Genomic DNA, 26,126 nt, shown 5'->3' with positions numbered 1-26,126 from the left:
TGCAACTCTACTTCGTCTTTGTAATCATAGATATCTAACACTGGTGCTTGTACAGGTCATCAATAAGTGGAATAGGTTCAATTGAAATCTTGTTTTATAAAGTCGATGCATAATTTTATGCCTCCTGTTTTTTTAACTAATATAAGCATATGGGCAATTCCACCCGAAGGTCAACCATTATTTCCATTTTTTGTCCCGTGCGATAGCGGTAGTTCTTTGCAATTATCTTGAAAATGAAAAGTTTGCCGAACTCAACTTTTTCACCAATAATAGAGCTATGGAAGAGTAATAATTTAAACCTATTCGCCAAATTTAAAACGCTTTGTGTATTTTTTGTTTCCTTTAAAAGCGTACAAATGTCCCGTGCGACAGCATGGAATTGCCCATATTCAGATTTACTAGGTTTTTTTTTTTCGTACCGCATGCATAGCCAGTTTGCTAGTCGCCTACATAGTTAATGTTATACATCTCCTTGATAGTCAATTCAGGTTTGTCTATTCCCTGTTCAACTTTTTTCTAGTTAACGTTGCCTTTTAATAGCCAGAGTACGGTTTACTCGAGATTTTTCTGGTTTATCATTGACTTCGAAAGTTTTACATGATTTTGCATCTTTATTTTCCGTATTCATTTGGGTTTCCAAAGAATTAACTGTTACCATCTTCAAGGTGTTTAGATCTAGCTTTAGCTAGCTAGCGTCCATTTACCCAAGCGTAACATCATTGCTCATAGACTCGTTTGGCACAATCTGCTCATAAAAATATAATTTTATTCTTTCATTCAAAATATAGCATAAAATTCTAACATAAATGTTTGATTGGCTTTTATCCAGCCCAAAATAGTTTTCGGTAACCTTTTCTATATGAATGTACTAAAGTACTTATTTTTGCGAACGAGATCGGTCTCCCAGTGTCTATAAGGCATTTGCCAACATCCCTTTTTTTCTCAAAATAGAAAGCGAACTGACCGCCACTGACGACTTTGGAAGGCGTTTCGTAATTCTCCCTTAAACTTATTGGTTACAAATGCCATGATCAGCTGCTCGCATAGGCGATCTGCCGGCTCTAGAATACTCGTCTCTCTTGCATGTAGCCAATGCTGAGCTTACGAAATAAATAAATAAAGAGCATACGCATCAAAAATAGGTCCAGATTATGGACCTTCGTAATGTTGTGGAACTGTATGATCCAGTCTCGAGCACATATGCTACCGCCAAAGTCCATCGTTACTTTCTTTGCTAATGAAAGTGATGCTGCGTGGGCGATCATAAAGGGCTGTTATACTTTTCCTTATTCGTTCCATTGTGGCTGTTCTTCTTCCGGATTTGTAAAATGTAGTGGTGGCTCGTGCCGCGTGCCTCTGGTGAAATGACCTGCAGGCGCGTCACTAATTCGGTTTTTGGGCCTGAAGTTTGCAGTCCGAGAGCTGCAAGCCAAGTTTTCAGCTCAAGAACGGCAAATTAGTAAGATCTTTGTCAGGCTTTGTGGGAAAGGACCACTTCTGATGTTGGAAAAGACTATTGCTTTAATATAACGGTAATTCTATTGTTCCCTTCGGATGACAATGTTTTGCTTAATTCTAACGGATATTTGTGCTTATTAATCCTTTGCTTCTTATTCTATTTTAGAACCACACTCATACGTATCTATTACCTCGTACATATGTCCCACTACATTTATAACATTTTAACTTCAGGCAACGAATTCTGTAGTGGCCAGTGTACCAGAAATCAAACAAAAGACTTAGCCAATACCACTTTTCGGTATACGTCGGATAATTGAAAGCTCGTAAAAAAATCTGTGAGACAGAAGCCATAAGTACTAGTTGTCCCTTTTGCGCTTTAGTCGCTCATAGCCTGGAAAGGTCCAGTTAACGATCGATTGGCTCGTTGCATTTGCAAAGAGTACAGCGAGCACGCGATCATTCTAATTTTTCTACTCCGAGACGACTGACGCTTTGAAAAACACAGGCAACTAAAGGGAAGTAAAACACGTGCGGTCTTTAAATGAAACAGTAATCGGTCAAGAAAGTGTAGTAAACCGTAGTGTGTTAATCGCCGCTCTTCGATTCCTAAAATTTGTAAGAAGTATATAGTGTATTTGCAAAGGCAGGTAAATAAGAACACTGTTATTTTTTGCAGAAACTGACCACGAGTTCTTTACAGAATTGAGGTACTGTTGGCCGGCACTTACAACGGCACACGCCTATGTTCAGCCAAGACACGCGGTGTACATATGTACATATTGGCGCGGGTGCGCTGGCATTAGTGCATTCGCTACACATATTTATGCATAGGCGCTGCAGACAAAAACCGCAAGCTGTCAAGATTTAGTTTCTATGCGATCGTAACTGGCGCGAAGGCCTGATCTGCGATTTAGAGACGAAAGTAAGAAGGAAAAGGAAGCCAGAACACGTGGAGGAATCAGATAAACTACAGTAGAAGACAGAGAAGTAGCGAAAAAAACGCCGTGAATACGAATATGTCGCTGATATAGGGTGCCTTATGCACTCCGACCAAGGAGCCAAGAGAAAGAAAGAGAAAATATTGAAACGAACCAGGAATGTTGCTGTTGCCTACGGCCGTATAAGAAAACAATAAACCTTAATTCAGTATATTTTTGCTAAATATTAGTTTTAACTTAATTGTAGACATGCCTTAGAAAAGTAAAGTAAACAAGAAAGAACGCTATAGTCGAGTTCCCCGACTATCTGATACCCGTTACTCAGCTAGTAAAAGTGCGATAGAGTCTTCAGCACTGACAGTTTTTGGTGGTTTATGGGCGCTAGAGTGGGCGTGGCAAAAAGTTTTTTGGCAAATCGTTAGAAATTTACAAGACTAATACAAAAATGAAAAAATATCAAAACGTTTTTCAAAAGTGTGGGCGTGGCAGCTTTGGGCGGTTTGTGGGCGTTAGAGTGGGCGTGGCAAAAAGTTTTTTGGCAAATCGTTAGAAATTTACAAGACTAATACAAAAATGGAAAAATATTAAAACGTTTTTCAAAAGTGTGTGCGTGGAAGCTTTGGGCGGTTTGTGGGCGTTAGAGTGGGCGTGGCAAAAAGTTTTTTGGAACATCGTTAGAAATTTACAAGACTAATACAAAAATGACAAAAAATATCAAAACATTTTTCAAAAGTGTGGGCGAGGCAGTTTTGGGCGGTTTGTGGGCGTTAGAGTGGGCGTGGCAACATGAATCGACCAACTTGCGCTGCGTCTATGTCTCTGGAGTCTGTATGCTTAGTCTCAACTTTCTACCTTTTGTAGTTCCTGAGACCTCGACGTTCATACGGACAGACGGACGGACGGACGGACGGACATGGCCAGATCGACTCGGCTATTGATCCTGATCAAGAATATATATACTTTATATGGTCGGAAGTGCTTCCTTCTGCCTGTTACATACTTTTCAACGAATCTAGTATACCCTTTTATTCTACGAGTAACGGGTATAAATATATATATGTAAAATTAGTTTAAGCGGACAAGAATATTATGAGTACGAATTGGAAAGGAACTGAAATTGAAGCAAAATAATGAATAAAGGAAATTGAAAGAACTAATTGATAATGAAGATTAAAAGTAATTAAAGAACAATCATTTAAGAATTGAAGAAAAATAGTCGAACAATAATGGAAGAGAAATATTGAAAGGAATATTAGCTTATAAATTATGATTGATTACAATTAAATATATAAATATTATTCTAACTCTACTCTAGCAATGGTGACAAATACCCTTACTTAATTAATACTACTTAAATAATATCTTCTAATATTCAACATACATACATAAACCTAGACATATACACACATATCCATACTTTATCCACCCTTAATTTACAGTCAAGTAGCAGTTCATTGGGCCCAACGAGCTTCTCGGCGACAACCATGAGGTAATAAATAAATAATCAACGAGGTTAAAATATAAATAGTACGGTAAAAGGGTAAAATTTCTAGAGTAAAAGTTTAAATTTTTGAGGAAGAATAAGATGATCGATATTTAAAAATTTATCTTTTTGAACGAAATGCACTTAAAGTAAAACCTAAAGCGATAACATAATAAATAAAAACATACAATGTAAATACTAAGAGACAAAGACAATTAATAGTCTAAAAATTATGCCTAGGGAACGAAATAAGATGAATATGAATATTTTTGCTTTTGTGAGCTATATTAATTTGAAACTTATAATATGATTTTGTAAATAAATAATAAGCTGTCCTATTACATAATGCCAATGAAATATCAAGATTAATGCGGTGAATTGATTTAATCTAGGGGAAATGTACACCAGGTTCCACACATTTCCAAAGGTCGGGAGGGTATAGAGGAACGAGTGATCACTCTCGATCACTTTCCAACGCAACGCGGTCCCCTAATTCTCTGCTATCGTTTACTCCGTTTTGGAAAATTCGCTAAATTAACACTTTTTTTATTTTTCTTATTTGGATTAGAGTAGTTTCCGTCAAGTGCACTTATCTTTTTATATGAATGGTGGGCAACGGTGATTATAGGGATAGGAAAACCCCGATCCCAATACCGGCGAGCTGAACGCAGAGCGCAGCATAGTGCACGAAACCCGATTCCCTCTCCAGCCGAGGCTGTAACCAAACACAAGCAACAGCCCTACTACATATAATATACGTAGTCATACAAATCATTACAAAAATGCCGCCCAACGTGCGGCCCACAAAGTGGTAAAGGACGTGCAATACGACGTCAAGATCTTGGTCAATCTAACCTATAACTTCTGGCCTATATCCTGTTTTGATGATCCCGAGATCATACAAAGTCAATGGAAGATCCACGTATAAGCTCTGGTAATAGCCCTCTTCAAGAGTACAGATTTACTAGATTACAAATCGATAGTCAGCTTGCGGAATAGGAGTTCTCACTTAAAATAAAACATGGGGAGAACTACCCGAGAAGACCACACGATTTTATTCGTTTTTTTTATGTTATTTCAAGTATCTGAGTGATGGAATGAGTAATTGCAATTCAATAATTTGGATTGATTGACCTCGCCAGATCAGGATAATTAACAAGGTATTTATATGCTTTATAGCCTCGTACCTGAAACATTCGGTCTCGGAGATAATCTTTGAGATTCGACTAGTATAACGCATTAAAGCCCGTAATATATATAATTTTGAGTAGAATTTGGAATTTAGCATTTATGGAACGGACAGATTTCATAAAACTGATTTTATAAACCAGAAAAGAGATTAAGATCAACAAGATGGAAAGCAACGACAATAGTATTGGAAATATTCTAAATAATCCCGAATACTGTCGAATTTGTCACGCAAGGCTTGAAAAAAGCCAATTGGTTGCAACAACCCCGTGTAAACATTCATTTCACCATGCTTGCTTGACAAATTGGCTTAGAAGCTCTCCAGCTTGTCCTACTTGTCGCGCTCTTTGTACTACAGAACTACTTACGATCGTTTATGTAGATCTTTAGACCGAATTGGCTAATGCAGAACGGTCTGAACAAGCAGTTGTAGGAAATGTACCTTCTGAGGCAGGTGATTCAAATGGAGAACGTCTTTCATTAGAAGAAACTGAGCCAAGACGAGGAAGAGGTCGAGGATGAGTTAATAGTACAAGACAGGGCGTAACTACTAGATCCATGCAAAGAAATGGGGTTGAACCCTTAGAAACATCTAGCCGTATACAAGAACCATCCAATGGCATGGATAAACAAGAAATGATTAAAGTTATTAAATCAGTCGTAGGTTCGCAACAAAAAACACTCTTAGAGAAGCTTACAGAACACATTAATGCATGCAAGCTAGTAGCGCTGAGACTGGTGCAAGGCTTCGGTACTCACCCAATGATCAGGTTATCACAGACTTACAGGAAAATAAATAAAGAAACTCTACACAGAGGTTGTCAGTTAGTATTTCTTCTAATAAGGTTAGACAAGTTATTCACGATTGGAAACTTAAATTCGATGGGAGCAAGGAAAGTCCATCGGCCGCAGAATTTATTTACCGAGTTCGCTCATTGACAGCTCGAACTTTAGGTAACGATTTTCAACTAGTATGCGATCATTTGCACTTATTGTTATCTGGAAGGGCAAGTGATTGGTTATGGCAATTTCTAAGAAAGCACGTGGAGTTCACTTGGGAAACCTTTTGTTTTGCTTTTAGGGACAAGTATGATGATGCAAACGATGATGTTGATTTATGGAGAAGAATTTCTAAACGTAAACGAGGACAGAATGAATCTTTCGATTCGTATCAAGTTAGTATGGAAGAACTAGTAAGTCGACTAGTGAGATCTTTAGCCGAACCGGACTTGGTTAAGCTGTTGATAGATAATTCGAAAAGTTCCCTTGGACTTGAATTACTTCACTTAAATATAGTCTCAGTTAAGAAATTGTTAGCAGAAGTTAAGAAGCACGAAAAATAACGAAGTTCGAAATAATTCAACTAAAATCTCATTCACTTATCGACGTAATATTTCTGAAGTTAGTCAGGAACCAGATAATGTCGGATATTCGCAACCAATAGTATCAGCCATCAATCGTTTTAAAATGACTTGTTGGAATTCTGAAAAAGTTGGACACCGTTGCACAGTGGTTGCGCCCATAGGCCAAAAATGAAAAAAATTATAATTATAAATGTCCAAATATGTGTATGCCAACACCGTTTTGTCTTAACTCTAACGGGACATTCTAATAGAGTGTAAAGGAAGAAGAACTTTTCCTTTTTGCAGCACTGCGGAGTTTTGATTCATTTTTGTCGCCACAAAAAAGCGATTGATAGGTCCAATTTTAATTATTTAAAATTAATTTTAAAGTTTCAGGTATTTACTGTAATAAATTCTAGCTGCAAATATTTGCAAAAATACGTGTAAACAATAATAAACTCAAGCTGTCTTGCAGTCTTCAAGGTCAAGTTTTCGCCGTATTTTGCTGCTTGTCCTATGTTTTTGTGATGTTTCTTTTGTAATAATCATTTGTGTTTGTTAATTATGTTTGTGTCAACAATTTTGCTTATTATATTTTTCCCCATTCTTTTCTTACCGTTTTCTACAGACGCTTCTTGTAACTGCACTTTTTCCTGTTTTTTTTTAAGCATTGAACTCATTTTTCACTTAGAGTTTCAAAAGTGATGGACACCTGATAGCACGATGAAATTTATTTTAAAATATTGGTCAACGTTTATAGTTAATGTTTTAAAATTTTCAGCTGCAGAACTTTGGAGATGGCTGAGTTATCTTACACAAAAGAATGCTGCCGCCTTGTTTTTGTCTTAATATTCTTCATAATATTCTTTCATATTAACAAAATTGAAGCATACTTTTAGGTGTAGTTTTTGGTTTTTGCTTTTTGGTGGGCGTAAATACTAACGACCACGCCCATTTTTTAGATATTTTCCAATTCTTATTTTTCAAAGAACTTACAGTAAAAATTTCACAACGATATGTCTGCTAGAAGTATTTTCGGCCCATATAAGCCAGACCACTGTGCGTTGGGACGATTGTTTTTATGTCAAGACCATATTTTGCTATGGGTTTGGCAAGAGTATCTATAAGCCGAATTGCCCGAAATGTAATCCTTCGGAAAACCGATCGAAGGATGTGTCGACCAGTCAACAGTAGGCACATCCAAACACCAGCCGACGCCGACATTTCTGTTGGAAGAATCTTTTAAGGAAGTCGGACACGAATCAAAAAACGTAAACACCTCGTTTTTACATTTTCATAAAAGATTGTCTAATTTCATGAAAGTTAGAAATAAGATATTTGGAAATATAAGCACCATAATTAGAGCAGTTAAACCTAGAAGATCCACTCTTCGTCTACGAAACTTCTGGAAGAATATAGTTTATACTCGTAGGCTTTTGATTTGTTCATTACAGAGGAAGGGAGATAATCGCCTCTACACTTCCGTTGTCATTAACGACAAGAAGTACAACGCCTTGTTAGACTCAGGAGCCACCGTTAATTGCGTAGGTTACGATGCAGCTCGAGCGCTCTTGAGCCATCCATCATTATACCCGACTTAAGTCAAGAAGTTTATCTGGGAATAGACATCTTTAGAAAATTTAAACTTGCGGATAAGCTTGAGGAAAGCATCAGTGAGCTAGATTGTGGTCCTGCAGATGAAGATATGGAATCACCAAAGTTACACAACCTTTCCATTAGTATTCAACGTAAGCTAAAAGCCGTGATAGACATTTTTTCCTCTTATGAAAAAGAAGACTTGGGGCGAACACACCTCATTTCTCACTCGAATGACGTCGGCGAGGCTAAGGCAGTTAAACAAAGGCACTGGCCGATTTCACCTGCACGGGAGAAAGTTATGTTCGCCGAGATAGACAATATGTTAGTTCTTGATATAATCGAACCTTCTAGCAGTCCTTGGAGCATCAATTGCGTAATTGTGCAAAAAGGAAGCAAGGTTCTGTTATGTTTGGACTCCCGCGAAGTCAATAAACATACCAGGAAGGACGCGTACCCATTACCTCAAATTGATGTGATCCTGAGTCGCTTACCTCCTGCACGATTTATAACCGGTCCCGACACATGCTGAAACATGCTTTTTGGCAAATAACGTTAGATGAGAAGTCGCGTCAGTATACAGCATTTACTGTTCCTAACCGTCCTCTTTACCAATACAAAGTCATGCCATTTGGTCTTACTAACGCACCACAGACATTATGCCATCATGTCATACAAGCCCATCATCGCAACCGAGTTTTTGTATATCTTGATGACTTATTAGTCCTTTCCGATGATTTTGATTCGCACTTGGTTCTTTTGTAAAAATTGGCACTCTATTTACGGAAGGCCAATATAACCATTAATGTAGGGAAATCTAAGTTCAGCATGAGAGAAATAAAATACCTTGGATTTTTAATTTCTGACGGCCAGATCAAGACCGATACATCAAAAATTCAGGCTATCAATGAGTTCCCACCCCAAACCACAGTGAAACAACTGCGTCGGTTCTTAGACCTATCTGGATGGTATCGTAGATTTGTAGATAACTATGCCACCTTACACCACTGACAGAGATGATTAAAAAGAATTGAAACATAGATTAACAACCGCTCCTATTCTGGTAACACCAAATTTCTCGCAGCCATTCGTTTTGTTGTGCGATGTGAGTTCATTCGGATTGCGTTCTCGCCCAACAAAATGAGGAAGGGTTTGAATTGCCAATTGGATACATGTCATGCAAGTTATCCAAAACACAACGAAATTACTCCGTAACCGAACTGGAATGTTTGGCTGTTATTAAGGGAATAAAGAAATTTCGTGCGTACATAGAGGGTCAAGACTTCTTGGTAATTACGGACCACGCAGCACTTCAGTGGCTAAATAAAGTATAGGTATATAAATACGTATTGGTAATACGCGCAACCAGATCGACCACATATGCATTAGCAGGAAATGGAGACACTCGCTACTGGACGTACGGAACAAAAGGGGAGCAGCCATAGACAGTGATCATGAGTTGGTCATTGGAGAACTTTCAATAAAGCTCAACCGCAACCACTCAAGGACCACTGGCAACAGCCAACACCGGCGAGCGCCCCCCCTGAACCTGCACCTCCTTAGCGACTCTACTCTGAAGACGAGAATGACGTCCACACTGCGAGAACAGCTGATCCCCCTAGAAGACCACCCATGGGAGCACACCTGCAGGCAACTAAGGACCACGGCGGAGGAAATTTTTGGCCTGTAACAACGCGGAAGAACGGACTGGATATCTGAAGGGACCTGGGACCTGATAAGAAGGACGAACAACCTGAAGCCTCTGGCGGACCAGCTCACAGAGTACCGTGAGGAGTATCGCGGACTATGCAGAGCGGTGAAAAGGTCGGCCAGAAAGGACAAAAGAGCACAGCTGGATAGACTTGCGGCAGACGCAGAACGAGCAGCCGGCGAGAACAACATGCGCTCGCTATACCATCAGATTGCACGGATCGCAGAAACCCATCACAGACAGAACAAACCAGTCAGAGATCTAGAAGGTAACCTCTTATCCAATGATGACGCACAAATCCGAAGATGGCGCCAACACTTCATGGGAATTAGCCACACCACATCACCAAACGTGGCCATAGACTACAGGAGTGTTGTGCCGCCAAGTGGGAGTAGCAGGATACCCTCTGCACCCCCGAATGTAAGAGAAATCGTGAATGCAATAAAGAAGCTGAAGCACAACAGGGCAGCTGGCGAAGACAACATTCCAGCCGAATTGCTTCAAGTTGACACCCAACTAATGGCTGAAACATTGCATCCACACTTCTCACGCATATGGGAAGGCGAGACGGTGCCAGACTCCTGGAAAAACGGAATCATAGTGACTGCAACAACTGGAGAGGGATAACACTGCTCAACACCAGCTACAAGATCTTAGCTACACTTCTGAACGAACGCCTCCAGGAAAAAATTGAGCCAACAATACGAGACGAACAGGCAGGCTTCAGACCACACAGGAGTTGCGTAGACCAGGCAAATACACTACGCATAATAACCGAGCAAGCTGTGGAATGGAGAGCCCCGCTTTACCTCTTGTTTATCGACTTCAAGAAGGCATTCGACTCAGTTGAAAGAGCAGCAATATGGCGAGCACTTGCAAGAAAAGAAGTACCTGCAAACCTCATCGCCATCATCAAATCGATGTATGACGATGCCAACCTGGCGGTACTGCACAATGGAAAAACTAGTGCACCTTTCCAGACGAACACCGGAATTCGGCAAGGATGCCCGCTGTCACCACTCCTCTTCAACATCGTAGTCGACGAGTTAATGAGCGAAGTATGCTCTTCCAAGCGCGGAATCCCGTGGAACCTCACCAGACACCTTGAGGACTTGGACTACGCAGACGACATATGTCTCATATCGCACAGACTCGGCGACATACAGAGGAAAAGTGACGACCTCGTCAGGATAGCCAGCAGCGTAGGGCTCGAGATAAACATAGCGAAAACAAAAGCTATGCGCTTCAACCACTCCAACCAAGGAAACATCAACATAAATGGGAACCCAATCGAGTTCATTACGAGTTTCCCATACCTTGGCACCATCATATCCAACAGTGGTGGAGTGGATGATGATGTCTCCAGTCGTCTTGGCAAAGCCCGCTCAGCATTTGGGAGACTATACCGCATATGGAGAGACCGAAAAATCAGCCGACGAACAAAGCTCAGGATCTACAATGCGTGTGTGAAATCCATACTGCTATACGGAAGTGAGACATGGCTCGCCACGAAGAAAATAACGCAGAAGCTACAGGCTTTCAGCAACAAATGCCTGAGAGTCATATGTGGGGTATTCTGGCCAAACAGAATAACCAACACAGAACTGTGGCGCGTTACAGACGAGTCCCCGATTCATATACAAATAAGGAAGAAAAAATGGATGTGGATAGGGCACGCTCTCAGAAAAAACCCGAGTAGCATTGTGAGGATGGCACTAGATTGGAACCCCCAAGGAAGCAGGCGAGTAGGAAGGCCAAGAGCAACCTGGAGAAGAACCGCTCACCAAGAACTAGCCCAAATAAACACTACATGGGAAAGTGCAAAACAGACAGCTCAAAATAGAGTTAGATGGAAAGCTCTCGTAGAAGCCCTAAGTTCCCGAGTGGAATAGAAGGAATTAAAAAAAAAATAAAAAAAAAATATATATAAATACCGCGACGCGCTATTGTGTTAATAATAAATATCCTAAACATATTCCGTGTCGGTCGCGAAATACTCTACTTCCGGAATTGCCGCCACCACCGAGGGAACTTTTAAGGAAAGTGGCCGCTAAAATTAGCATTCGGAAATCACAGGAATTTGTGAAAAAATTTAAAGCTAGAGTTATAGACAAATTTAATGTTTATTGTCTTGTGCTGGAATATTGCACCTCGCTTTCAGTTCTTGGCACATACATGTATGTACGTATCAATATAGTAGAGCTAGATTGCATGCAAATTATTCAATTTATTTAATAAATTTATAAAATAAATACACATACATATATTGAACCGCTTTGGACGCAACATTTATTTATTATTTTGTACTGTGTTATTGCAATCACTGTCGCCCCCCCTTCCCCCTCTCGTTCGTTGAATCTCGCATTAATAGTTGGGAAGTTAATCCAAGCTTGCGCACTAATACACAGACAGCCTTATATACTAGCAGCTGCAGCGGTGAACTTTTCGTTTTCGCTTCGCTTTTGCACCGCTACCTGCGTTGTTGTTGTTTGGCCCTTTTTCGTTGGAGCGGATTAGCGGACCGTCAAGTGACGCTCTATCCTGTATTCTGCGGGTATACCCTTTTCGGCGTCATTTCGCACCCACTATTAATTGATACTGCGTGACTTGAATTTCAATTTAAATAATTTGTTTTCGTTGTTCTCATCAAATATTTAATATACATTTCGAACAATAAATTAATAATTTATGAAATTAAAAATAACCTATTTTTTTGGTTTAATAAATTTCTAATTATTGATTCGAAGGTTATTAAATTATATTGTCAGTCTGATTGAGATAATTTGTTTCGGCCATTTATTTATTTAATTCGGAAATAAAATTTAATTAATTTAATTTAATTAATTTAAAATGAGCCTAGAAACCAAAAATAAATCTGTTCTGGAAGAGCTGAAAAGCAAGCTCCAAAGTCGGGTCAGAACAATTCGCCGATTAAATAAGCGATTAGAAACAGGATCGATTCCGCTATTAAAGGAAGAATTGAAATGTCGACTAGAAAACTTAAATGCTTCAATTAGTAAGGCAAATCAATTACAAGAACAGATAGAAGACATAGATTGTAGCGATGAATTTGGCGACGAGTTGGAAGAGCTTTGTATAGTGACCAAGGCAAAAATAATGTCCCTGTTGTCTGCCTTGAAGGTAGCAAGCGTCAGCGAAGCTCCGGGATCAGCTGCTGTAGCTCCAACTCGTGCGCGACTTCCGAATTTCGCATTGCCAAAATTCAGTGGAGATTATTCGGAGTTTAAAAATTTCATCAGCCTCTTCGAAACTTTGGTTCATAAAGACGCCAGCATTCCAGTTATCGAAAAATTTAACCATTTAATTTCAGAGAGACCTCTTGTGAAGCTTTAGGAACAATTAAAGCTTACCAAGTCACCGAGAGCAATTACGAAAAGGCACTAGCCAGTTTAAAAAAGGTTTACAATAACGAATGCCTCATCTTTATGAATAATATATCAACATTGTTTAGTCTGCCTAAAATATCGCATCAGTCCGCTTCCTCCTTGAGAAACCTTATCGATACCGTTTCTTCGATTTATGGTTCTCTGTTATTGATAGGAGATGACACAAAAATTTCGAATGCAATGTTGATATATTTGGTATTGAATAGAGTTGACCCAGTGACCAAACAAAAATGGGAGGAACAGCTCGATTTTGAGACTTTGCCGCTTTGGGCCGATTTTGAAAAAATGTTAAATCGCCGATATCAGCATTTATCAGCTGAAGAATAGACAAAGCCGAAGCAAGATAAAATTGTGTCGAGCAAGCCACATAATCGTAGCTCATTCTCGTGTTCCTTCTCCAACAGCAAGCCTCAGCAAACTTGTAGCTATTGCAATGCAGCAGATCATTTGCTACAGAATTGTAGCCCGTTTGGGCGTCTCTCTGTAATGCAAAGGTTCGAGTTTGTTAAGTCTGCCTCCTTATGTATCAATTGTCTGCGAAAAGGCCATACAGTTTCGAAATGCAAAGGCAAAAAGTGTCGACCTTGTGACCGCTCACACCATATTCTGCTTCATAGATATACAGTGCCTGAGAACAGTTTAGCGATGCCACGCCCGCCAGAGACCATGTCTCCTACTTTTAACCAAGATCAGCCTTCCACGTCACATGTTATGCATGCCACGTACTTGGACAGGGTGATTTTGGCTAAGTCAATCGTAAGCGTCCGTACGAAAAACGGGTCGAATTTTATCGCAGAAGAACTGGCGAACCGCTTACAGATTCGTAGAGAGGAGTCGTGTATAAACTTACTTGGTATTGGCGAGTCCAATTCTCAAGTCAAAAAAAAGGTACACACAGTGGTGAAGTCGCGAATAAATGGTAGTGAGTTCTCGTTCGATTTCTGGATCTTAAAGTCGATCTCCGGTTACCATCCTGATCAGTCGGTGAACGTTAGTGATTGGAAGATCCCGAAGAACCTACCATTAGCAGACCCATATTTCATAAGTCATAAAAAATTGATATGTTGATAGGAGCAGAATCATTTTTCGAATTGCTAGCTGTTGGTCAAATTAGACAAGGTCCTGACTATCCAACTCTACGAAAGACCCTTCTTGGTTGGGTTGTTTCGGGCAGTTTCAGTTGTAGTGAAGAACCTTTAGTAGTGATTGACAGCACACTACAGAAATTTTGGTCGCTGGAGGAAATGCCTTATCCAAAGAAAATTCTGTCGCCTGAGCACAAGTTATGTGAAGACCATTATAGGAAGACTACTCAGGTATTGCCATCAGGTCGGTTTGAAGTTAGGCTGCCGTTTAAATCTGATCCAAATGGATTAGGCAACTCCTTCGAGGTTGCAAAACGGCGGTTTTTGTCGCTTGAGCGAAGGTTGTCTCGAGATCCTAACATGAAGACCATGTACTTGGAATTCATGGAAGAATATCTCGCCCTAGGTCATATGTCGCCTACAGACAACAAAATCCCTTCCACCCCACATTATGTCATTCCCCATCAATGCGTGTTAAGGCCCCAGAGTACGTCAACAAAGTTGCGCGTCGTGTTCGATGCGTCCTGCAAAACATCGTCTCAGGTGGCCTTAAACGACATCCTGATGGTGGGGCCGACAATTCAAGACGAGTTGTACTCCACTCTACTCCGCTTCCGGCTACACAGGTATGCCCTGACTGCCGATGTAAAAAAGATGTATCGCCAAGTAATGGTTAATGAAGCGGAGTGTGGAGGAGAGACCCCTCTGAATCCTTGAGATTATACAAGGTCAACACCGTCACTAATGGAAATGGACCAGCCCCATTTCTGGCTATTCGGTGTTTAAAGAGGTTGAGTGAATCTGCTAAATGTTCATTCCCTAGAGCTGCCGACGTAATTGGATTCGATTTTTACGTCGATGACATGCTAACTGGTGCTGCATGCGTAGAGGAGCTAAAGATAATTAAGTCTGAAGTGTCTCAGGTTCTTCAAACAGCAGGTTTTGAATTGACAAAGTGGTTTTGAAACTCACCTGAGGTCACTGCATCTGAGAGCACAGTTAAGTCGATACCTATCTCGGATTCAGAGTCAACTAAGGCGTTAGGAATATCGTGGTTGCCTAGCGAAGATGCCTTCAAGTTCAAAATTGACACATCTGTCATGGGTCTCCGGGCGACAAAACGGAACATACTATCGGTGACATCGAAGCTGTTTGACCCCCTCGGCTTGTTAAGTCCCATTGTGATTAAAGGAAAGATCCTATTGCAGGAACTCTGGCTTAATAAGGATGCGTCAATTCCGATGCATATACAGACAAGGTAGTACACTTTCCTTTTTCAGATTACGATCATTCTGATTTTTCTACTCCGAGACGACTGACGCTCTGAAAAGAACATGCCACTAAAGGAAGGTAAAACACGTGCGGTCTTTAAATGAAACAGTAATCGGTCAAGAAAGTGTAATAAACCGTAGTGTGTAAATCGCCGCTCTTCGATTCCTAAAATTTGTAAGAAGTGTATAGTGTATTTGCAAAGGCAGGTAAATATGAGCACCGTTATTTTTTGCAGAAACTGACCACGAGTTCTTTACAGAATCGAGGTACTGTTGGCCGGCACTTACAACGGCACACGCCTATGTGCAGCCAAGCCACGCGGTGTACATATGTACATATTGGCGCGGGTGCGCTGGCATTAGTGCATTCGCTACACATATTTATGCATAGGCGAACCAGGAATGTTGCTGTTGCCTAGGGCCGTATAAGAAAACAATAAACCTTAATTCAGTCTATTTTTGCTAATTATTAGTTTTAACTTAATTCTAGACATGCCTTAGAAATGTAAAGTAAAATATATATATGTAAAATAAGTTTAAGCGGACAAGAATATTATGAGTACGAATTGGAAAGGAACTGAAATTGAAGCAAAATAATGAATAAAGGAAATTGAAAGAACTAATTGATAATGAAGATTAAAAGTAATTAAAGAACAATCATTGAAGAATTGAAGAAAAGTAGTCGAAAAATAATGGAAGAGAAATATTGAAAGGAATATTAGCTTATAAATTATGATTGATTACAATTAAATATATAAATATTATTCTAACTCTACTCTAGCAATGGTGACAAATACCCTTACTTAATTAATACTACTTAAATAATATCTTCTAATATTCAACATACATACATAAACCTAGACATATACACACATATCCATACTTTATCCACCCTTAATTTACAGTCAAGTAGCAGTTCATTGGGCCCAACGAGCTTCTCGGCGACAACCATGAGGTAATAAATAAATAATCAACGAGGTTAAAATATAAATAGTACGGTAAAAGGGTAAAATTTCTAGAGTAAAAGTTTAAATTTTTGAGGAAGAATAAGATGATCGATATTTAAAAATTTATCTTTTTGAACGAAATGCACTTAAAGTAAAACCTAAAGCGATAACATAATAAACAAACAATGTAAATACTAAGAGACAAAGACAATTAATAGTCTAAAAATTATGCCTAGGGAACGAAATAAGATGAATATGAATATTTTTGGTTTTGTGAGCTATATTAATTTGAAACTTATAATATGATTTTGTAAATAAATAATAAGCTGTCCTATTACATAATGCCAATGAAATATTAAGATTAATGCGGTGAATTGATTTAATCTAGGGGAAATGTACACCAGGTTCCACACATTTCCAAAGGTCGGGAGGGTATAGAGGAACGAGTGATTACTCTCGATCACTTTCCAACGCAACGCGGTCCCCTAATTCTCTGCTATCGTTTACTCCGTTTTGGAAAATTCGCTAAATTAACACTTTTTTTATTTTTTCTTATTTGGATTAGAGTAGTTTCCGTCAAGTGCACTTATCTTTTTATATGAATGGTGAGCAACGGTGATTATAGGGATAGGAAAACCCCGATCCCAATACCGGCGAGCTGAACGCAGAGCGCAGCATAGTGCACGAAACCCGATTCCCTCTCCAGCCGAGGCTGTAACCAAACACAAGCAACAGCCCTACTATATACAATATACGTAATCATACAATTCATTACAATTCACAGAACCTTTTGTTTTTGTTTTAATGAACATGCAATTAGATTTCTTTTTTGTTAATTAATTTTAACTTTAAAGCTATTAGAGTAATCGAGTTCATCATTAAATTTCGTTTGCGATACCGTCCTTTTAGTAAGATACTTAACCACCGCTATGCTTGTCAAACACATAAACAGATAATGGATGAATTTTAGATAGCATTGCACTTGATTTATTTGTTACCGAAGCGGAGAGTAAGAGTAGAATTTCTACTGATGTTGAATTCAGTATTAAGATGACAGATTTAGAGTATATTTTCAAACGCAAAAATATGATAAAATAAATTGTGAAACATTTTACAATGTAATTACTTACCTGCTCAACCCAAAGATTGGTGGTCATTATTTGATTTTTTAGGTTCTATAAAAAAATGTAAAAAAATTAGCATTTATGTAAAGAAATGATGTATTTTTTACTTAATATCTATAAAGACTCAAAATATCTAATGTCAGCCTTTTAGCTAATGTTAACAACAGAGGAAAATGTTATAGCCGATTCATTCAACATTATGCACAGATAGAAGGGCCTAGAAGTTTACATATTCTAGATCAGGATTTGCGTGCCGATTTACCCTAGTCCTTCCACCCTGTGAAGGTTTTTAGGAAATAAAGTTTTAAGGCGAACCATAGTCAATATACCATGATATCAACGATTATTTTTATATAATCTTTATGGTTATGAGATTAATCGTACAGACTCCAGAGACTAACGCCTACAAACCGCCAAAATCTGCCACGCCCACACTTTTGAAATATGTTTTGATATTTATACCCGTTACTCGTAGAGTAAAAGGGTATACTAAATTCGTTGAAAAGTATGTAACAGGCAGAAGGAAGCGTATCCGACCATATGAAGTATATATATTCTTGATCAGGATCAATAGCCGAGTCGATCTGGCCATGTCCGTCTGTCCGTCCGTATGAACGTCGAGATCTCAGGAACTACAAAAGCTAGAAAGTTCAGATTAGGCACACAGACTCCAGAGTCATAGAAGCAGCGCAAGTTTGTCGATTCAGGTTGCCACGCCCACTCTAACGCCCACAAACCACAAAACTGCCACGCCCACATTTATTAAGAATGTTTTGATATTTATTCATTTTTTTTTTTTTTTGTAAATTTCTATCAATTTGCCAAAAATAATGTTGTCACGCCCACTTTACCGCCGACAAACCGCCCAAAGCTGCCACGCCCACATTTTTAAAAAATGTTTTGATATTTTTTCACTATTTAATTAATTCTAAAAATTTCTATTGATTTGCCAAAAAACTTTTTGCCACGCCTACTCTAACGCCCACAAACCGCCAACAACTGTCAGTGTTGAAATTTCTCCTTCGCACTTCCACTAGCTATGTAACGGGTATCAGATAGTCGGGGAATTCGACTATAGCGTTCTCTCTTGTTTTATTTGTACAAACATAATAATAATAATAAAAAAGCTTATTAGTTCTACATATCGAAACTTTTCGCCACACCCACGAACCGCCCAATACTGCCACGCCCGCACGTTTGAAAATGTTTAGATATTTTCTTAAGCCTTGTAAGTTTCTTTCGATTTGCTAAACATATTTTTAACATACCCACAAACCGCCAAGAACTGTAAGTGTTAAAATTTCTCCTTCGCACTTCCACTAGCTATTTAACAGGTATCAGATAGTCGTTCTCTCTTAATTCTTTTTAAGCCTAGTATTAGAAGGGAAGTAAGGAAGCAAGCTCCAAAAGGTTAGTTGTAGTTGATCTGCGTTTCATAAAACAGTGCTGAAAGGGTCATATAATATGGTCATATACATATGTAGGTGCTGCAAATAAGGGATGATAACCTTTTTAAAAAGCGTGGGACAAAATATTAAATTGGACTTTGTTACCGCCTAAGAGTAACGATGTTCGGAGTGAGGTAACGTAAAATATGTTGTTTCAAAAAACTGGATCGGATGTTGCCTTATCTGATGGTAACGTAGTATTTAAAAAAAAAAGACACGAACTCTAAGAAATTGTGCTGCTTAGTATTAAAATATTACACATTTTATGGTTATTGTCTTGTGCTGAAATATTGCACCTAGCTTTTAATTCTTGGCACAAACGTATTAATATAGTAGAGCTAGACTGCATGCAAATTATTCAATTAATATTTTCTTTAAAAGACACATACAAAAATTAAACCGCAACATTTATTTATTGCAAATTATTATTTAGAACATTTTGTTTTGGCCAGTATAATTTTAAATTAAAAAAAAAATAAAAACATTAGTTAAAAATGAGCCAAGAAACGAAAAATAAATCTGTTCTGGTAGAGCTAAAAACCAAGCTACAAAGTTGGGTTAGAACCATTCGCCGATTAAACGAGGGGCTACACCAGGGAGCTATTCCAATTTTAGAGGAAGAATTTAAATATCGACTCGAAAATTTAAATGCTTCAATTAATAAGGCAAATCAGTTACAGAATATAGATTGTGTCAATGAATTTGGAGACGAATTTGAAGAACTTTGTATAGTGACTTAGGAAAAAATAATGTCTCTGGTATCTGCCATAAAGACTGCAAGCGTCAGCGAAACTTCGGGATCAGCTGCTGTAGCCCAAGCTCGTGCGCGACTTCAAAAATTGGCATTGACAAAAGTTAGTGAAGATTATTCGGAGTTCAAAATTTTATCAGCCTTTTTGAAACTTTGGTTCATGAAGACGCAAGCATTCCAGTTATCGGCGGTTTCGTCGCTTAAACGAAAGTTGTCTCGAGATCCTAGCATGAGGACTTGGAATTTATGAAAGAATATCTCGCCCTAGCACATATGTTGCCTTCTCTTCTACTTCACATTATATCATTCGCCATCAATGCGTGTAAGGGCCTTCGACAAAGTTACGCGTCGTGTTCGCTGCTTCTTGTAATCGTCTCAGATGGCCTTAAATGACAACATGATAGAGGGGCCGACGATTCAAGAAGAGGTGCACAGGTATGCCCTGACTGCCGATGTAAAAAAGATGTATCGTCAAGTGATGGTTCAGGAAGCTTCAACACATAGTGTGAAGGAAAGATGAATCCGTGAGATTATAAAAGCTGAACACCGTCGCTTATGGTACTTGACCAGCCATTCTGGACCAGACCATTTCTGGCTATTCTAAAGGTTGAGTGAATCTGCAAACTTTTCATTCCCTAGAGCTGCCGACGTAATTGGATCCGGTTTTTACGTCGATGACATGGTTCTGCATGCTTAGACGAGCTAAAGACAATTAAGTCTGATGTATCTCAGGTTCTTCAAACAGCAGGTTTTGAATTGACAAAGTGGTTTTCAAACTCACCTGAAGTCACTGCATCTGGGAGCACAGTTATGACAATACCTATCTCGGATTCAGAGTTAACTTAGCCATTAGGAATAATGTTATTGCCTACCGAAGATGTCTTCAAGGTTAAAATTACACTTCTGTAATGGGTCTCCAAGCAACCAAAAGGAACATACTATCATTGGCATCGAAGTGGTTTGACCTCTCGGATTATTAAGTCCCTTTGTGATTAAAGGAAAGATACTCTTGCAGGTACTTTGGCTTAATAAGTTAGATTGGGATAAGTCGATTCCGATGCATTTGAAAACTTCTTGGAAAATGCTAAAAATCATTCAGTCTCAACTGGATGATATATCTATTTCTCGGTTCGTGTATACCGACCCGATGTTACCGGTATATTACTAGCTAACTCTTCCTTCATCATACGATGCCAACTTTTCCATGTTGATGACTAAACGCTCCCAATTTGTGCAGATCTACGTCCGGCATCTGCACCATTCAAGCTTTCATGTCGGCCCTCGAGAACTTGTGAGCATCCTACGACAGCGTATTTGGACCGTAAACGCCCAGGAACTCTGTAGTGAGATAGTTCGATCATGTGTGCGCTGCTTCGAATGCAAGCCACGACTGATGACACAAATCGTGCCAAATCTACCCGCAAATAGACTCCGTGCTCTCCGCCCATTTTCTATATGTGGCGTTGATTTTTGTGGCCCTGTCAATACGACATTAAAAAATCGAGAAAGGTCTCCGTACAAGTCCTACGATGCCTTATTTGTTTGTTTTGCGTCCAAGGCGGTGCACTTAGAGATTGTGTCAGATCTAAGTACTGATTCTTTTTTATTGGCTTTCCAAAGGTTCATTGGTCGACGAGGATGTCCGCAAACGGGTTATTGCGAGAGCTTCCCGGCTCTCTCTCGCTCTCTGCGAATTCGCCCACCTTTGTTAAGGGAGGCTTTAAGTCTCTAAGTACGATCGTGAAAAATAGAAGTTGTAGTTGAAAATTTAAATCCCTATTATACTACGTGATATGACATGGGCTTATGAGTTGTGGGCGGGTATTTTCATTGGCCATTATTAGTATAATGGAATTATCGCTAAAGAAATGGCCCCGGGTGCTTATCCGGCGATTACCTTTAAAGATTCACAAAGCGCATTCCATCCATTAAATTTACCTGTTAACAGCGTATGTGTTGATAAATAAGGTACGTTGATTGCAGGATTTTTTTTTGTCAAATTTTGGTGAAGGTGGATCAAGGGATCAGAATAAGGTAAAAAGGAGTGGGCCAAGATGGATTCCTTGTGGGACGCCGGATGTGACTCAGAGAATACAAGAAAGAGAATTTTTATAGGGGCCCGTTGCGTCCCTCCATTCAGATAACTTTAATTCAAATTTAGAAGATAAACAGGGAAACCTAATAATACCCTAAAAGTTTTCTAACCAAAAGTGAATGATTAAGTCAAATGCTTTACTAACGTCAGTTTAGATGACATATATTTGATAATTTTTGTATGCCTTGTATTACGAAGAAAGTAAGCTCAAAAAGGTTAGTGGTTGTTGATCTGCGTTTCATAAAACCGGGCTGGCATGGTCATATAATATACCTTTTTAAAAAGCTTAGGGATAGCCGACAATTAAGTGATACCTTTATAATTTATTGCATCCAATATGTTACCTTTTTTATGGAGAGGGATCTCAAAGGACTCCTTCCATATATAGCAAAACTGTGAAGTTTCCAGAGGTGGTAAACGGTTTCAGAAGAGGCTTGCACCAGGTTTCCGCACAAATCCTAAGCACAGAGCTTAGGCAGAGCGAAGGCAGTGGGCCTTCGTTTAGAGTGGGACAAAATATTAACTTGTTCTTTCAACGATTTGAATGGTTCTTGGAACACTGAGCATTAAGCACGGTAAAATTTATCCGAACTCCTAAATATTAGACTTTGGTTGACTTCTCTGATTTTTCTTTTATTACGGTAACTGTACCACCTCGAAAATAGAATGATACGGATCTCCATGTTGAGTTAGAGGTATTAGTTAGTGTGGCTGCTTGCTACAGTTAGTGGTTGAACTGGGTTTTATAAAATGTCTGCCGAAAAGTATGTACATATTTCGTCGAAACGTGCGTCCTCTGACTTGAGAGTAGACCTATCCGCAAATACCTCAACTACATCCCCTCCTGGCGGGACAATCAGACTGCGTGGTCGATTTTCTTTTCCTATTTTTATACCCGTTACTCGCAGAGTAAAAGGGTATACTAGATTCGTTGAAAAGTATGTAACAGGGAGAAGGAAGCGCTTCCGACCATATAAAGTATATATATTCTTAATCAGGATCAATAGCCGAGTCGATATGGCCATGTCCGTATGAACGTCGAGATTTCAGGAACTATAAAAGCTGGAAAGTTGAGAATGCATTGAGAATTGCAATGCTATAACGGTGCTCTCACTGGCTGCTGTCTATTGCCCACCCCTCTTCACAATATCTGAGGACAAATTCACAACACTTTTTGACTCGCTGGCGATTGGAATGTCATGGGGATCTCGGTAAGTGACCCCAAAAGGAAAATAGCTGTACAACGCAATCATTAAACCGCAAAGCAAGCTTAATTATGTTTCTTCGGGTGCGCCTACATACTGGCCAGCGGATTCTAAGGAGCTTCCAGTTTTGATTGCCTTTGCCATCACCAAGAAAATATCCCAATCAATGATTACAGCTGAGGTACTTCACTAACTTTCTTCTGATCACTGTCCGGTGCTCTTTCATATTTTGTACCAGCTGCAACACATCAAGCGGCCGTATAGGCTTACAAGCAACAGGACCAATTGGGAGAGGTACAAAAAAAATGTTTGTTCCCATACCGTATTTTCTAGCCCCGTCGAAGCCGAGCATGACACTGATCAGTTTGCTGGTGACCTAGAATCAACACTAGTTGCAGCAGGAAAAGCGTTAACTGCACAAGGTACCCACTTATGCAGTACAAAGTTCAAAAACGACGACTTCGAAGGGAGTGGCAGGAGCGCAGATCACCTGGTGCAAAGAGTAGAGTAGAGTCTCGCAGACTTACTAAAGCACTTAAGAAAGAAGAAGCCACCACTACCACCAGCCCAAAGAACTCATTGTGGAAAGTAAATAGGAATCAACAGAAACTGTTGTACCCCTCCGTAACTCTACCGAAAACTGGTCTCGTAGTGACATGGACAGAGCAAGAGCCTTCTTGATCATCTCAGAAATGTATCTCAACCATATCCAGCCACTAATTCATATACTATCCCCCCTTAACTGCATCTGACTTAGCACCACAAGATCCCATAGCATGTTGCCTTAAAACATACATAAGCATCTAAAGTCTTACCTATACCAAAGAGTGTTCGCGTTTAGATGCAGTTCAAGCACTTCAAGCAATTGTCCTATAGAAGCTGGAGTGCCCCAATGAAATGTTCTGCGTCCAATTCTATGCATCCTATACACGGCAGACATCCCAACAGACTACCAGGTTACGTTTACCCTAAACAAACAAAGCTGCCCACCCTTGGTTATGAACCACAAGCGCATCCCACAAGCCGATGACGTAACATATTTAGGTATTCATCTGGACAAGCGGCTCACCTGGCGGAAACACATAGAGGCCAAGACGCATCTGAGACTGAAAGCTTATAAATGTTTGCTCACCCCTGAAGAACAAAGTCCATTTGTATTACCCCGTTCTAATACCCGGCAACAACTCCGATAATATAATCAATAAGTTTTCTTGTAGTTTGACAGCTTATGAAATATAATCGTAATTTGGAAATACGGCTTTAAATTTATTTTCTGTACATTAGGAAATTTACTATATTATAATTCAGGAGTCCAACTTTAAAAGGTTATATTACTTACTTACCACATCTATAAGCTGTGAAAGTTTTAATTTAATGCAAACTTTTAAAACATCTGTAGTATTAACAACAGGTCGAACTAATTTGTTGTAGTTGCTTAATAGATCATCATATAATCGTTTTGCGTCCGGATTTCCAGCTACTGCTCCGTGTACCATGAGAGCTGAAAGTATCCAAGCTCTGAGAGTTCCACCCGAAGAAAGCTTTCTAATAAATAGTCTTAGTATTTCAAATAAAAACTTCATTGCGCTTTCGTCTTAAACTCAAAAACTTTTTTGAAAGTCGAATTTATTTATAAAGTCCTGAAAACAGAAATAAGTTAAAAATTAATCTTAATTGAAAAACTTTAATTTATTTTATTTAATCAAACAGTATATTTTAAAACGCTAGTGGGAGTCCATTGAAGATATTGCGCAACCTTGTGTCGGTTAAATGTATTATATTTGAAATTTGAAAGCGTTTGTTTGCTATATCGATAGAAATTGGCAGAACAAACAATAAAATTATAAAAAAAATATATATGGAAATGTATGTACAAAATGTGGAATTAATTAATCTCATACAACCTATAGGTCCTAGGATATAGACGTTTATTATGCTTGCAACGGACAGACAAAACACAAGTCTCCTATTCGACCTCGTGATCCTAAATGTGATGTAAATTTGGTCGGCTAGTGAACCTGAATAATGCGCACCCGGAGAGTGTGCGAAGTCGCATATGTACATTTATGCCAAAAAAACAGGTCGAATTCCCCATAGTGCACTGTCGTTTCACTTGAACTTGAATTCCCTGCACTAACCCCACATCGAGCAGGAGTTAGGTACCCTCAGACAGGGAAACCTGACGCTCCTTCAGTATTATGACGAGGTTGAAATAAAACTCACCTTGCTCACCAACAAGGCAACCATGTCCTATGAAGCGTCGGCAGCAACAGTGCTGTGCAAAAAGTTCCGAGATGATGTTTTACGAGTTTTCGTCTCGGGACTCAGGCGCAACCTCACGGACGTGCTGTTCGCGGCAAAACCGAAGGACTTGCCATCACCACTCGCCCTGGCACAGGAGGTGGAGTCCAATCACGACCGGTACAACTTCGCAACTTCGTTTGCAAGAAGCCAAGAAGATTGGGATCGTAAACAATATCCCAAAGTGCAGGAGCGCCAGCAGGCCCCTCCATAAGCCAACTCGCAGGGAAGTGCCGGAAAGAACCCGCACTTTACTAGGCAGCACAAGTGCACTCTGCTCCACGTAGCGACGGAATGGCTCGAGGGAACACACCGGAACCTATGGAAGTTGACCCGTCATTGTCCAGAGTGCAACCATCTCACGCCCCGGCCGACCCGAAATGGAAGCCGGCCACGTCTGGCCGCTCGGTCCGGCCTAAAATGCAAAGGGTCAACCATTTTGCCAAGGCCTCAGATAATTCGGACACGGCTTATGCCACCGCGGCCTCCAGTGCAGCGGGTAAAGTCGACGATGATGCCATACTAGAGTATGACTCTGATGCCATTAATTTTTTAGGAGAAAATCCCTGCTACCAGTCATCAGACGAAGAGTAGCGGGGATCGACATAAAACTGCTGGTTGACCGGGAGCGTCAAAAAATTTCATCCATTTCATCATCAATTTAAGGGGTTGAAAGGCGTTCGCCCGGTGAAGTCCCCATTTGCAATCCATTCGTTTCATGGTGTGACTACAATCACTAAAAAATGTTTTGTGTCCATTTTTAACCTTAAAG

The 26,126-nt window shown here is 39.6% G+C and overlaps 1 protein-coding gene across 1 annotated transcript in view; it reads right to left on the bottom strand.

The window, feature by feature from the left end:
* The window catches only part of LOC122616112 (acetylcholine receptor subunit alpha-like), a 171,094-nt gene extending 146,434 nt beyond the window's left edge, over positions 1-24,660 (bottom strand). The window contains exons 1-2 of the mRNA XM_043791414.1: positions 24,397-24,660; positions 17,561-17,605 (exon numbers count right to left, since the gene is read on the bottom strand). Of these exons, the coding sequence (XP_043647349.1) occupies positions 17,561-17,605; positions 24,397-24,636 (285 nt within the window). The 5' untranslated portion in view covers positions 24,637-24,660. The remainder of the gene's footprint in view (positions 1-17,560; positions 17,606-24,396) is intronic.
* Positions 24,661-26,126: the final 1,466 nt, after the last annotated feature.

This window comes from Drosophila teissieri, chromosome 3L (genome assembly GCF_016746235.2).
Source record: "Drosophila teissieri strain GT53w chromosome 3L, Prin_Dtei_1.1, whole genome shotgun sequence".
Taxonomy (NCBI): Eukaryota; Metazoa; Arthropoda; class Insecta; order Diptera; family Drosophilidae; genus Drosophila; species Drosophila teissieri.
Note: the sequence above shows the minus strand (reverse complement) of the source record. Positions and strands in the feature narration are given on the sequence as shown.